Source organism: Anguilla rostrata, chromosome 6 (assembly GCF_018555375.3).
Source record: "Anguilla rostrata isolate EN2019 chromosome 6, ASM1855537v3, whole genome shotgun sequence".
NCBI classification, from domain to species: Eukaryota; Metazoa; Chordata; class Actinopteri; order Anguilliformes; family Anguillidae; genus Anguilla; species Anguilla rostrata.
In genome coordinates this window covers 47,736,112-47,750,680 of record NC_057938.1, presented here as the reverse complement: position 1 = coordinate 47,750,680, position 14,569 = coordinate 47,736,112, and the positions used below count along the sequence as shown (strand labels likewise).

The 14,569-nt window shown below is 46.6% G+C and overlaps 1 protein-coding gene across 1 annotated transcript in view; it reads right to left on the bottom strand.

Annotated features, from left to right (window-relative positions):
• Nucleotides 1-3,186: 3,186 nt before the first annotated feature.
• Nucleotides 3,187-14,569, bottom strand: part of man1a1 (mannosidase, alpha, class 1A, member 1) — a 122,449-nt gene continuing 111,066 nt past the window's right edge. The window contains exons 10-12 of the mRNA XM_064340144.1: nucleotides 13,183-13,355; nucleotides 12,152-12,267; nucleotides 3,187-6,531 (exon numbers count right to left, since the gene is read on the bottom strand). Coding sequence (XP_064196214.1) covers nucleotides 6,405-6,531; nucleotides 12,152-12,267; nucleotides 13,183-13,355 — 416 coding nt within the window. The 3' untranslated portion in view covers nucleotides 3,187-6,404. The remainder of the gene's footprint in view (nucleotides 6,532-12,151; nucleotides 12,268-13,182; nucleotides 13,356-14,569) is intronic.

Sequence of the window (14,569 nt, the reverse complement as noted above, 5' to 3'; positions counted from 1 at the left end):
AGAGGGCTGGAAGAGGAAGGAAATAACCATTTCTCTGAGCCGCTGAACACTGTCTCGCTGTCCCCCCGCCTGGATGATGCATAACTCTCAAGTTTCCGTTGCCATTCTCCAAAGCATGATGAAGCTTTAAAATACATTCCCTAGACAGACTGCCAACCTATTGTAGCTCCATTGCACCCTGTCGTGGGCTACAGAGTGCTGAAATGTCATTACAATATGATGTATTCGCTTAGTAGATGCCCCTTTCCAGGGCAGTGGACAAAATTCATATTTCAAATATTATCCCAGCTAATTCAATCGAAGCAACCGTAACAGAGAGTCTGCTCAAACTAACAGACAGCATTGTCTCGTGTGGGAACGGAACATACAACCTAGGGGTTAAATGCCCAGCTCCGCTACACTGCTGCTTGCGGACACTTTTCTTTCAGACCAGATAATGTGGATTAAAGAGTAGTTTGACATTTGTATGAATATTTGGAAATCTGAGGTATATTCTCAGATTCCTACATAGTGACGACCGAGTTTACTGTGTGATCATATAGGTACAGTAGTCAGTCTTGGATGGCCTTAAAATAACAACATATGAAGAGATACAATTTAATCTGAGGAAAAAAAAAAACAAAAAGAAAAAAAAACAAGAAACATTACTTTGCCTCACTAAACAAGTTCAACAAGACCTGATAAATTGTAAGATATAAATTTATGTTGTACTGCCACCTGGTGGCGACAACGTGTTTGAGCAGTAAACAGTATTATATGGGAAGCATATAATTTGCAGTTACCTGACAAAATCGTGTTGTATATCCTACAACTTTTAAAATTCACGGCAATGCGAGAAAATAAGACGTTAGATATTTTCATTTTCAATTAATAATAATAATTTTAAAAGATTTTTTTTTACTCAGTTCCGAATATTGAGAACATGGTTACAAAGAATTCTTGTTGCAAATCGACACTTCGCAAAAAATGTTCAGATAAAAAATGATGAAATAACACCCGTTATCAAAATTATTAAGTGTACAATTATTCTCAGGGCGTACAGGTAATATCGGACAAGGACTTTTAAATCGTTACGTACGCCATCTGGTGGTCATTACATCTCTTTATTGCACAGGCACCTGAACAGCTGAGGGCTTAGAGAATTTTTTTTAAACAACCTGGTGGGTTTGAAAAACAGCTGTTATTCTCCATCCGTGAGAAAATGAATTAACCTTCCGGTAAAAAAAAAAAAAAAAAAACACAATTGTTTATATGCATTTGTTATTTACTCGTTTTATGCTAAGCTTCCAGTCCTCATTAATTCAATCTTTTGATGTCAAGGCAGAGTAACACAACTGTAGGTATGGTTCTATCTTGCAACCTACCATTGTAGTGGAGTTCCAGATATTTAAATTAATCGAATTACAGGTGTGTACTAGTTTCCCCTCCCAAAATTACCCTTTATGAATTTCCATTTGTATACTGCAGTAGGTTTGTATGAGTTTTTAGCAGCACACAGATGTTGAGTTCAGTTTGATGTAAATGGCTTTACAACTCTCCTTTGAAGAAAGGTGAGGGCTTGAATATGGTCAGGCTAGCCAGACAAATCACTGTGCTTTCATTTCGGCTTGTTTTCACCAGGGCCTTATAAAGCTCCTGGTTTTTTTTTTTTTCGAAATTCAACGATCACGTGTGATCCAAATTCAAATGGAACCATCTATAATATTTTCCTCCCCATTTTGTCTCTGTACTGGATTATGCTACAATGTCTTCTGTAAACATCAGACAGGTATTTTCGCGCAAGCTGAATGTTGAAGTAACAGGAAGAATCGGACCTGCTGCAAAGCTCTAAGGGGAAGGCCATTATCATCACAGAAATAAAAATTCAGGAGTAGGTTTAGATCATTAAACACCACAATTAAATGGCACAACATGCAATTTAGTCACTAACATCTGAAAATGACCCAATAAAAATCAAAAGCCTCACTCTAAAGCCTATTAGGCCAATGTACCATTAGACAACTAAGAGTACTGACAATGAATGTGAATATCAAATTAAATACAGCAGAAAAATATCTATTTACCTCTTTACTGATGCAAAACAACTTCTAACTTATAACAACTTCTAGTATGCTTGTATTTTAGTCATCTTGATATCAAACATGGTTAAGTTTAAATTGGTACACATCCACCTGGAATGCTTATCAAACCAGGCCCACCAAAATACTGATATACCTGAAAAAATATTCTGCTTTCCAAAGTAAAACAAATTATTTAAAAATCTGCATTTCAAGGGGGTTAAAATGCCTGAGGAACACTTTACTTACAAAGGATCATTTTTCAGGTAGGCTATTTATCCAGGGTTAAAAAAAGTGAAAATGAACTGCATAAATGACCAGCATCCACAACGATCAAATACTAGGATGTTTTCATTTTACTAGTAGAATCAGCGAGACACAGTGCAGGTAGAGCAATCTTCCATTTTCATCCATAAACACAAAATTGATGAAGCAACACAGAAAGAAAAATGGGTGATGTAATGACTTTAAGGACCATTTCTGCAAAATGTTAACAAGTAAGGGTTCATTGCTAAGGCATTCATCTCCATGGTTCATATACAGCAGCTGAGGATTCTGGGTAATTTCCGCAGCTGCTGAACCCCATTATCATTACACATCTAAAATGGTAGACTTCTCCCTCCCTCCCTGGTTAGAGACAGTCAGATAGTGGCTGTCAAGGAAACTCACTGATTCGGCAATTTCTGTGTTCACCTTGCCAAGGTATTCTACGACAAATCAATTTAATCAATGTACAGCGTTAATAATGCACACATCAGGTTCAATGTAAAAGCCCATCTTTGATATTAAACTGGCTGAAGTCCAAAACGCTATGGGTAGAGTGTAGCAGTTGGCAGCTGTGTTGCTTAGTCAGACGACATAGGCCTACACAATCTAATTTGTTCATTTTAAAATACAACTGCGCTACCTACAGCAGAAAATACTGTTCTTTGAGCTATAGCCTTTGTGCATGTATACCAAGGACACAATAATGCATAGGTAACGTTTCATAAAATGAAGAATTTTCTACCTGTTGCCTCCATGGTTACCACAGTGTATAGTGTTAGTCTGATATTCCATGTCAGGATAAGGAAAACGTAAAAATGCAGCATGTATTTCTTTAAAAAAGCACAACACGCTTCAAACAATATATTAAAAGATTTCTTTTATTCACAATAGAAGTGTAACAAATATAGTTTATTAAAAATTTTGCTGCTTGGTAATATCTTTTATTCCATAAGGTCATAGGATTTATATAAATGTAGACCGGCATATTTGCCTGAATGGAATATTTACATAAAAAAAAACAAAAAAACACACACACAAAACAAAAAAACATAAACAAAACAAATAGAACAATCCCCCCCAAATTAATTGCATATAAATGAAAATAAAATATGTGCAATGGAATGATTATCGGCAATATAGTACAATTACATCTGGAGGTTGTTTCACGAAACCATTAACAAGAGATTCACAAATAAAAAGGCATTTTAAAGCAAGATCGTCAACACGATATTTAACCACAAATTCAATTGAAAAAAAAAAAAAACAGCACATCATCTAATATGCAAACCGAAAGAAAGATGCAAGGAAATGACAGAATAATGTACATTTTAAAGCGTTTCAGTGTGTTTCCAGCGCGAGCCTCGGGCTCACCGTGTCCTATTACTGTAGCGCCAAACCTGCCTGTCCTCGTCAAGTTCTCGTGACACCCATGCGGAACAGAGATGTCAGTTTAAAAATGCCATCATGAGCACAAAGCCGGAAAAAATATGATAAAGAGCGCATCTCAGCGTGTGGCAAAATGTCAGCGAAACAGTATTCTGAATGAACAGTGTCACAGTGATTAGCGATAGCTTTCCCTCGCACAGTGGCAGCTGAATTAGGAGTCTTGGTTTTTGTGAGGGCGAGTCTCTCCTTGCGGTACAGTACAGTATTTCTTCCGAACGCTAACTCCCGCGCATCTTAAAAAACACCAGGAGCTAAGAGCGGAATAGCAAGGGAAAGCACACCGATTTCACAACTCAGTGCCCTGCACCGAGGATTGATCTCAGGCTGCTACAACAGCACGATAAAGAGAGATGACAGTCCTTCATTATAGTCCTTCAAATAGAAAACAACAGGCTCGAAACGTGGCGGTTCAACGAAGCTCACTGCGGTTAGTCGACCGTGTCTTTTTAAAATGTACAACTCAGGGGCTATAGTGTTCTCATTTTGTAAAGGTCTTGATATGGATCCCAATAATGGACCGAAAAATGTCAGAAATGTCAGAAGTGTTAATTGGAACAACAAAGTGTGAGAGGGCAGAAACAAGTGTGATTGTCAGTATAGTCTGCAGCGCCCCCTATCGACCACAAATTGTTTGACAAAAGAGATCAGAAATTCCTTAGGTCCCGCAACACCAGTTGGGCACGCAATGCTGAAGGGGAGTTTTGAACTCACAGGACTTAGAAGAAATCAAAGATTCAAAGTACGTAGCTATTGTGTGTATGTACGTGTGTGTAATGGAATACTATCAGCAATATAATACAATTACAAGTATATGCGTGTGTATTTATGTGTGTGTGTGTGTAGTGCGTGCCCACAAGACTCCTGGAATGAGAGTGACGGAATTCCTACAAGAAAGACACGTCATTTCTCCCCTTTGCGTCTTATATACAGTTATACACAGAATCCAGTGTAGGACAGATCGTTTAGTTCTCGTTTTCCTTGCATCTTTTCATTGCATTTAATTACATTTTATGATATTCCTGCTTGTGCTCGTTTTTTCTAAATGGCACCCTGAAACATCTTTCTTGAGTTACGAGACACCGTTTCAGCATTTTGTGCTTTCGAGAGAGAAAAAAAAGCAACACAAAAGGCAAAATGATTTTCACTTCACATTTGATGGTACATTCATACGATTCATTCATTCCACAAAACTCCTACATCCTATTTCCTGCCGTCCTCTGCTCCATCTCTACTTTTCCCCATCAATTTAATATCAACACAACTCCACAGAGCCCCCTAGGGGAAACCTCTGATACTGCAGATGAACTTTATGAGTATTAAATAAATTAACACCAGTAAATGAACCAAGTGTAATCTCCTCGATAGATTTCTTGGTTTGTACTACAAACAGACTACCATGTAATTCTTTGTCGATTCCAGAATGCTGACTGGATGGATCTGCTGAATCTTGATTAGATTAATTAATGCGTGTTGATATGTGTGATTAACTAAAATGTCTACGCAATCCCCATTCTAAGAAGAAAGGTCATAAATACGCCCACCTCGTTAATTCAGTTTCAAGGGCCTCTCCTCAGGGTACTTCATTCTGTTTATTACTCACAGATTTGGGCATTGAGCTCTGGTGTGGTGGCCACCAGCAGGTGGCAGTGTGGCGCAGGTTATAAAATTATCAAGCTGAGAAAACCCTTCAAAGCTACATAAATTCTTTCAAGAAATAAATTAAAACCTTGCGATTTTTGTAAAAACTGCTTATTTTACACACCATTTTAGACTAAAGGCACTATTTTAATCTGACTGGATATAACTACTGAAAAACTGGCTACCAGCATTAAAACAGAGCCCCACGTCTGCATACTAAGACAAAATCCTAATTAATCAAACCATTTAACGGCCACTAAAATCAAAACAAAAACGAACGTCACAGGCAAAAATATTCGGATTTTAAAGATCAGTTTTTTTTTTTTTTTTTTACATATATGCACAAAACAAATGAACAAAATATGAGCAACTCCCAAATCATATAAAGCTTTGTCTTCAATTCCGTATGGCTTTTTTTTTTCTAGATTTTTTCTTGATTTTTTTTTTTTTTTTTTTTTTGTGACAGCAAAACTTACAGCGGAAAGTGTCCTAGGACTCCTCACGGAGGAGAGGGTTGGATCTCGCAGCCTCAAACGCTGGAGGGGTTTCGGATAAAAGGAGAAGGAACGGGCAGCATGCGGCCTGCTATCTTTGTTGGCATGACGACGACAAGGGCACTCGGGTCGACTGGCCATTTAGAGTTACTCACAGTCTCGGGGAGGAGGGAGGGAGGGAGGGAGGGAGGGGGGCGGTGCCTCTGAACATCAGCCAGCTTGCAGACGCGCGAGGGGGGGGGAGGGGTGATGGGCCGCGGGCGGGGTCGAGATCCCAACCTGGCCGCGTGGACCGGAACGTTCCCGGACGGCTCCGCCCAAAACAGGAAGTGGGAGGTCACTAGCCCTGCCCGTGAAAGGAAAAGCGGTTGGTCTCTCTGCCCGTTGTGGGAGGGGATCGTGTAGCTGCCCACTGGTAAGGGGGCGGGGCTGTGAGTGTCAGGGGGCGGTGCTAATGAAGGCAGAGTTCCGGCATGGGCGTGGCTGTGGGGTGGAGGCGGGCCTACTCCAGCTGGCTTGGCTTCTCTGTGTTGTCCTTCTTGATGACAGGCAGGGGGTGGGCCTCGGTGTTGAATACCCAGTGCTCGAATGACAGGTGGTCATCTTCAGAGAACAGAAGGTACAGGTATCTGCAAGAAGAAGAGGGCGGAAGGTTCAGGAACACTGTAGCACATGGAAACCAGTATAAACTGGCTGAATGAAACTGGTCACTGGTCAAATTTTTTGATCAATGGCTGAGGCAAACGCGTTTGTCTAACGCTGTTTCTAAATCTGTTTTTCTAACGCTGCCAAAAAATGATGCAGCAGATTATTTAATTTTCAGAAGACAACATGTTTCTGTCAGAAGGGCACTGCTGCAGCATGACTGTTGTAGCAAAGCTGTGGTAAATGTTGCCGCCTAATTTCCTAAAATCAATGATTTTCACTCACTGACATCATTACCTGCTCTTTGAATTCAGTTGAACGGGTTTTTAAAACGAGTCAAAATCACAGACTAATGGTTTACCTTTGAGCCAGCACCTCCCATTGTACAGTATTCCTATCACAGCACTGAAACATTTATGTTGTATTCTGTTTGGAGGAGACACTGCCACCTAGTGGTTGACCAGCACAACTTAGAGTAGCAATCTGGCATTCCCAGGCAGGGGGTGGGAAGTATATACAGTACCCAGCCCAAGACCAGCTTCCAGTGTTTGGTTTGGCAGGGGAAAACCATGGAAGGGTATGATGATGATTTTGCATTGATGAAATCACTGTATAACATTATGCTCTAAATAAGCTTTTCAAAAAGGGCCGAAATATAAATGTTTTTTTCCTGTGGTGTAGCTAAACTCAAACGTGAAAAGGTAGGCAGGCCTATTTGAGTTTGGGCATTGAGTTAGAGAAAAGTTCATACAGTACTAATGCAGCATTTAATAGCTATAGTGTAAATGCAGGATAATGAGTGGGCTTTTTTTTTTAACACAGCAGTACTGAATTAGCACAGACAGTGATATTACTCATTAGAACTAATTAAAAACACGTCGAAAGTTGTTAGCGCTTCTGACAAATAGACAGCTCTGTGAAACTGCCAACAGATTCGACCAGTAAATAGCGAGGATGCTGACAGGCAAACAACATCAAATATTGGTGACAAACGCCAAACAGAACGAAAGCTTGTCAGAATAACTTTAGAGCGTTTTTAAAACACTGCACGACTAATGATATCGGCCGTGTATTACGGCTACAGCCCTGCAGTTTATTTAATTTTTTACGAGAATACTGGAAGTCTGAAAGACGGGGATTGTTTTTTCTGAGCTGATTTATACACGGACCTTCGAAGCAATAAGTCAGAAGAGGCTGTGGCGTATTGTGAGCAGAAGCAGGGCTAGGGGCGTCTGAATTCCACATCAACGGCTCCCGAGCCCCGTCAATATTCACACCGCATCAAAGCCGCGAGCGCCTTATTACTTTCAGAAAAACAGATCGGCTCCCTCGCTGCTTTTAGATATTCATAGCTTTCCACAGAACTATATACATTTAAAAAAAAAATAAATATTGTTGTTTTTCTTTCGTAGTTGCACTTCACAACCAAAAATATAGTGCCTGTAAATTTTCATTCGTTGCTAATCGCCATATCACTGTTACATAAAAGTGTAAGTGTACATTTTTACGCATTTTTATTTTACGTCTTTGGGTTCTCGGATGACTAAGAAATCCCCAGTTGCATTTCCAGTCGAGAAAATACACAGAAAGGAAAGCTATACTCGTTCATACGTCGAAAAAAAAAAGAATCTTGTTAGGATGAAGGTCAAATGCAGGACTACGGGAACGTGCTAATGTTTGAGCAATTAGCCTGATGCTCGTCAGATGCAGCACACTTTCATTTGAACGCTGTGCTCAGGCGCAATCAGCATAAAGCTTCACCATTTTAAGGATGAAAATAAAAGATGAAAGACGAGTTCGTTCCGCATTAACTGTGTTCTGTAGCGTAGAGGTCTTACGCTTTCTCAGTGGGCAGCACATCACTCGAGTACCCACTAATCTTTATTTGATGGTTGCCAGCGACTACAGCAGGACCTGTGACCACTGAGAGATGTAATGTGCATATCAAAGCACGGCAGAGGCTGTGCTTAGAGAATGCTGAAGGTTACGCGGATAGTCTGCATTGTTAAGACCTGGACTGGCGTGCTCTAACCTCTAACTGACAACTTCTATCATCCCATGCTGGTTATTATCGGTCCTCAAAACTGAAATTGGCGAAGGTGGGGGTGGAATACCATGTTGCTGGAGCCATACTTCCCGGGTCACACATATTTTCTTAATATATACTGTAATATTGTATATTCATTTACATTTTTAAGTCTTAAGGCAGACTGGTCTACTGTGCTGAAAAACTGCGACTGCAGTGAAATTTATAATGAACACTCACCCAAGCAGCAGGCAGTGAGTGTGAGGGACAGACAGTTAATGAGTACTAGCAACAGAGACTTACTCAGTACCAGGAATGGACAGTTAATGAGTACCAGCAACAGATACTTACTACCAGGAATGGACAGTTAATGAGTACCAGCAACAGAGACTTACTCAGTACCAGGAATGGACAGTTAATGAGTACCAGCAACAGAGACTTACTCAGTACCAGGAATGGACAGTTAATGAGTACCAGCAACAGAGACTTACTCAGTACCAGGAATGGACAGTTATTGAGTACCAGCAACAGACTTACTCAGTACCAGTTATGGACGGTTAATGAGTACCAGCAACAGAGACTTACTCAGTACCAGGAATGGACAGTTACTGAGTACCAGCAACAGAGACTTACTCAGTACCAGTTATGGACGGTTAATGAGTACCAGCAACAGAGACTTACTCAGTACCAGGAATGGACAGTTACTGAGTACCGGGAACAGACAGTTAGTCAGTAGCACTGCTCGGCTGAGAGGCGGAGTTTTTGATGCGCTCTGCCGTTGGCGGTAAATCCCGTCCGCTGTGGCGGCTCTCTGAAGGCCGCGGCCCCCGAGGGAGCCGGCGGCCCAGACGCGATTACATCACGTCCCAAGGAGCCAATCACAGGCAGCCCCGGGGTTCGCGTGGCCCAGCGCGGAGCGCAGCCCTCCACGGCAACGCTGGCGGCGCGCCTTCAGAGCAGGCGAACTCCGGGAGCCAAAACCGACGGTCTGCCGTTCGCTTGCCAAGAGCGGCGGGGCGGGCCCAGCACAGCAAATCGATGAGCGTAGAAAAACAAAAACAAAAAACTCTCAGCAATTTATGTTTGGTGCCGGAGAACAGGAGGCGGTCCCAATCCATGGCAAAAAAACAAACAAAAAAACAAAACAAAACATCAAACCTACGCGTGACCCTCCCCCAGGCAACGAAAACCGTCAGCAGTGACGTATCGACAACGGCGCTGGAAACGACGGCCATTAAACTTCCGAACGATAACGTGAACCCGGCCTGGGTATGGAGCTTCCCGCGCTCCGGTGCGTGTGTGTGATCTCGTCCCGCTCTCGTTACTCCCCGCTCCGCCATCCAAGCCGCCGGATTGAAGACCCCACCCGGGGCCGGCGGTGCTGTGGCGCAGGTGATCGATTGACGGCCGCCTGACCCTCGCGCCGCCCGGATGGCGGAACGGCCGCGTACGGAATAAGGACAAGGACCCCCTGACGCCCTGTAAGGACCGTGTGCTGTGAAGGGGGGGTCAGTCAACCGCCAGTCAGACCCCCAGACTTTACACATTTCTGCAAGGCTCCTCCAATCACACAGCGCGTTGGTAACAAGTAATGGAAGAACATCCATGCTGATTGGCTATACCTCCTGGTAGAGGCCACAGGGCGCAAGGAAGTATAGCCCAGAAGTGAAACCATGTTTCTAATTACCACTGAACACGATTGGCTGATTCCTCTCTGATTTCTGCGCTTGAGACTCAGACAGGCCGTCCTGTCCCCACTTTACTGCGCCAGATTTCAGCAGTGCTCCGCAGACACCCCCCCAACCTCCCACCCCCAAGGGCTGCCCGCTCCCCCCCCCAAGCCCCTGCTGTAGATGAGAGGAGTCTGATTAAAGAGACAGCAACCACAGCAGCGGGAGGACTCGGGGGGGTGGGGGGGGGATGACAGGTCCTCTCGGTGTGATTACCCTCTCCTGAAGAGCACGCATCTGCGGCCCCCGCCGCCGGGATCCGATTACCGAGACCCCCCCCCCACCGAGCCCCGCACCTGTTTGTACCAGCCGACGCCGTGCTGTTTATCCTGCCGATTACGCCGATGCCCCCCCCCCCCCCCCATCCCCCGCCTCCGCGCCGTAACGAGCTCGGAGAACACCTCGGGGCTCCTGTTCACCAGAGCCCAGCTTCCGAGCGCGCTCACAAACCGCCGCGGAACAGAGAGCGTAAACGCCCCCGGAAAAAAACAACGCCCTCCCGGCAAAAAAACGGAGGATAGAGGAAGTGAAATGACGGGGAGTCGCGTTTTCGGAAGGGGGGGGCGTCCGGCGTTTAACACCGCTCTGCTTCGCGGGAGCGAGAGGGGGCGCGCTCGGGCCAGGAGAGGCGGATCTGCCCGCGTCGGGAGAAACGAAGACGTTCCGTGGGGCCGCCCTCGCAGGGCGAATCCGATTGGCCGAATCGCTGCGCTTCGCGGAGCCATTACATGCGAGAGGAAGCCTGGAATTGCCCAATTAAGGAGGGGAGTCGCGCCGAGCCTCTCGTTTTAACATCCGAGCGCAGCGTCAGCTCGAGCGCTTTCCAGCCTCTGAATATAACAGCCAATCAAACGGCTGCAGAGTTAGTTACTGTGCAAGGGGGGGGGGGGTAATGTTCCGGCCAATGGTCTATTCCCACGCAGCCCTCTCTAGCCAATCGCAGCCTTTGCCTCCTGGGTCTGAGGGGCGGGGCAGCCCTCGTACCGAGCCAGAGAGGAACATGCAAGGCTTATTCCACCACTGAGAAAGTTCCCCCAAAAACCTGTAGTTCTTTCTGACCAATATCAAAAAATAAACACCAAACCACAAATCCATTAAAGATAGTCTCTCAGGCCCCAGTAGCACTGAGTTCTTTAGGCCCCCTGGAGGTGAGTGGTGGAAGTGCAGGGCCTGTGTGGGTAAACTGCAGGACTCTGCCTCAGTCATAGCCCTCTCCCTGCATTGCGCTGGGTCGAATCTCGGGTTCACCGGACACGGCACCACACTGAGCGCGCGTAACCTTCCTGTCGGGTCTGAGGGCGGCAAGGCCAGGTTCTGCGGATACGGCTATCTCCCGTGGGGGGAGTGGGGTGAGGGGGGGAAGGGGGCTTGGTAATCCCTCACTCAGCATAACTCTATTTGGTAGACCGGGGCCAAGACCCACGGAAAACCAGCGGCACTGTCACAATCTGTCAAAACAATTCTCGCGGCCCATTGTGCTGACTGGGTGGAAACGATGGAAAAGTTTTACGGTGGCCATTTTTAAAAGCTTTTCATTTTTAAAAATAACTGTTTCCGGGCTGTCAGGAGGAGGAAACAAATTCACAGAGCACCGAGCTCGCGGAGCTGGTCCGCAGTTTCAAATCAGGGGCAAATTTCACTCTACTGTAGTTCCCCCTACCTAGGCACTGAACCTGCTCGCAAATCATCTATTTTACTATACACAGAACACAGGGCAGTCTGGGTAAGGAAATGTACCCAAATAATGTTCTATAACGTGTGACTGATGAAAGGGTCATGGACAGCTGGGACAAAGTCAAGCTGAAAACACCACGGCAGCTCTCTGTGCCCCGTGGGGGAGAGTCTTACTTGAGCGTCTCGGCCAGGTAGAAGCTCTGCTGGACGTCGTCGTGGTTGGGGTGGGCGGCGTAGACGTCCCGGACCCCACTGTACCCCCCCTCCAGCCTGCAGTGCTGCTCCAGGGCCTGTGCGGGGTTGGGGGGGGGGGATAAAGAAAGAGGGAGAGAGATACATAGAAAGAGATAAAAAGAGACAAAGAGGGAGAAAGAGAAAGACAGACAGAGGGGGAGGTGGAAAGAGATGGAGAGAGGAGAGAGGTGGAGAGAGAGAAGACAGAGAGAGAGAGGGAGTAAGAGTCAAAGAGAGAGAAAGAGAGGGAGTCAGGGAAATAGAGAGAGAGAGAGGGAGGTAGAGAGAGAGAGAGAGAGAGTTCAGAACGAACGGCTGTTTTATTTCCCCGTTAGATGTATCCTCTCTGCCGAGCCAGCACATTTCCCTCAGCCTTGGGGAGTGCGGGTGGCATTAAGCGCAAATGACAGGGGTTGTGGGGGGGTGGGGGGATGGGGGGGGGCGCGGCATTCATACGCTCACGCTGTGTGAACACCGAGAATCCGCAGGCGGCCAGGGATTTATGGGTAATACAGTGCCCATCAGAGGTAATCTCAAGCCATTATTGGAAACAATTACAGGCCTGGGGGGCGGCTGGCAATCTGCATCCCACATTATCATACCCCCCCCCCCCCCCCGACCCACTCCCAGGAGGGGGGCGAGTGTGTGGGGAGCACAGAGGGGTGACTGCGTCCTCTGCGCTCTCCCTGCGAAATTCAACTGCATCGGACTGCAGCAGGCGGGAGGGGGCGGAGCTGGATGTCGATGGGCGGGGTTTCACATCCAACTCCGCCCATCGATGCCTGCAATTTTTTTTAAAACAAACGTGCTTTCAAAGCTCCGGATTGGACTAGGGGGTTGAATGTCCAAGGGTTGAGTTTTACATTGAGCCCCGCCCTCCTGCGGCATGCAGTCAGATGCCTCTTGGGAAATCGGCTGCATTGTGGGAAGGCGGGAAGGGTGAGGGAGGAGGAGGGGGCGGGGTTTCTCACCTGCACGGCCTCCCAGCCCCACTGCCTGTACTTGGGGTCGTGGGTGAACCTCCACATGTACATGTAGGTCTCGATGACCTCGGGCCGCAGGATGAAGTACTTCTCGTTCTGCCGCGTGGCGATGGCCTCCACCCCGCCGTCGAAGCGGAAGGCTTCAGGGCCCAGCTTCAGACCTGGGGAGGGGGGGGGAGAAGGAGAGGAAAGCCAAAATAAACACGCGCGCCCATCCACACGCGCCAACACGGACTGTGGAAGTAAGCGTCTCGCCCCTCGACTACCGTGATAAGTACTGAACAGTGGAAACAGGGAGCGTAGCTAAAAAGCGTGAGATGAAAGGGGGAAGTCGTGCTACCGGATCAATGTTCCACCAGCCCTTTGTGACAGGCGTTTGATGACGGTCCCTTCTCACACAGACACACACTCAGGATGGGCGTTTGATGACGATCCCTTCTCACACAGACACACACTCAGGATGGGCGTTTGATGACGGTCCCTTCTCACACAGACACACAGGAGCGCTGAGGGGCCCCGTGTCATTTCTTCATAAGCGGAGCGGAGAACATTCCGGATCTGAGGAGCGCCCGTACGAGCCTCGCTCCCGGACACGGATCGGGGGATAATCCGGTCCGAGCCGCAGCGGTCGACAAAGAACAAAGAGCGGGGCCTCCTCCTCGACCCGGTCTCTCCATAAAAGCGCCGCGGTCGACCGCCGTTCGCTTGACCACATCAGTCTTCGCCGCCGAGCGCCGTCGTTTCCGCGGGCGACCGTTAACCGAGCCGCACGCCTCCCTCTGGCGGGGTTCGCTCCCCGCCCCACGTCCGGAGCCCACATTACAGACGGCGAGCCGAAGCAATCAGAGGGCGCCATTAATCATCATAATGCTCCGCGTGCGGGCGACTGATACCGGAGAGCTAGCTCCCCATTATTAGCGCTCACGCACGTTTCCATAAGCAACATCACACGCGCCGCGGCTAACGCAATCACAGAGTGTCATTAATCATCATATTAGCTCCGCGGACCGAGCGATGCGTCTGAAAGTCGGATAAGAGCCCTCTGACAGGCATTTATTCTCGGAGGAATGGGCCTGATATCGAGATCTGCGCGGATCCTTGGAAAGGAGATTTATGTATCAGCGGGACTCACCAAGATAAATAACGGATAAACAGAGTAAATAAAAACACACCTGTATAAAGTGTATCTCAGCTCCACTTAATATGTATTAGCTCAACTAACACTGAGCATTAACTCTGAGTTTAGCAGTCGAACCCGTGCTACGTCTGACACTGTACCCTCGCACCAGTCATGCTCAATCTCCCGCTAGCGCTAACTGCGGCTCGTAACTTTGTGCTGTAGGTGTACGTACCGACCGCCGTTATCGCTTCTGAC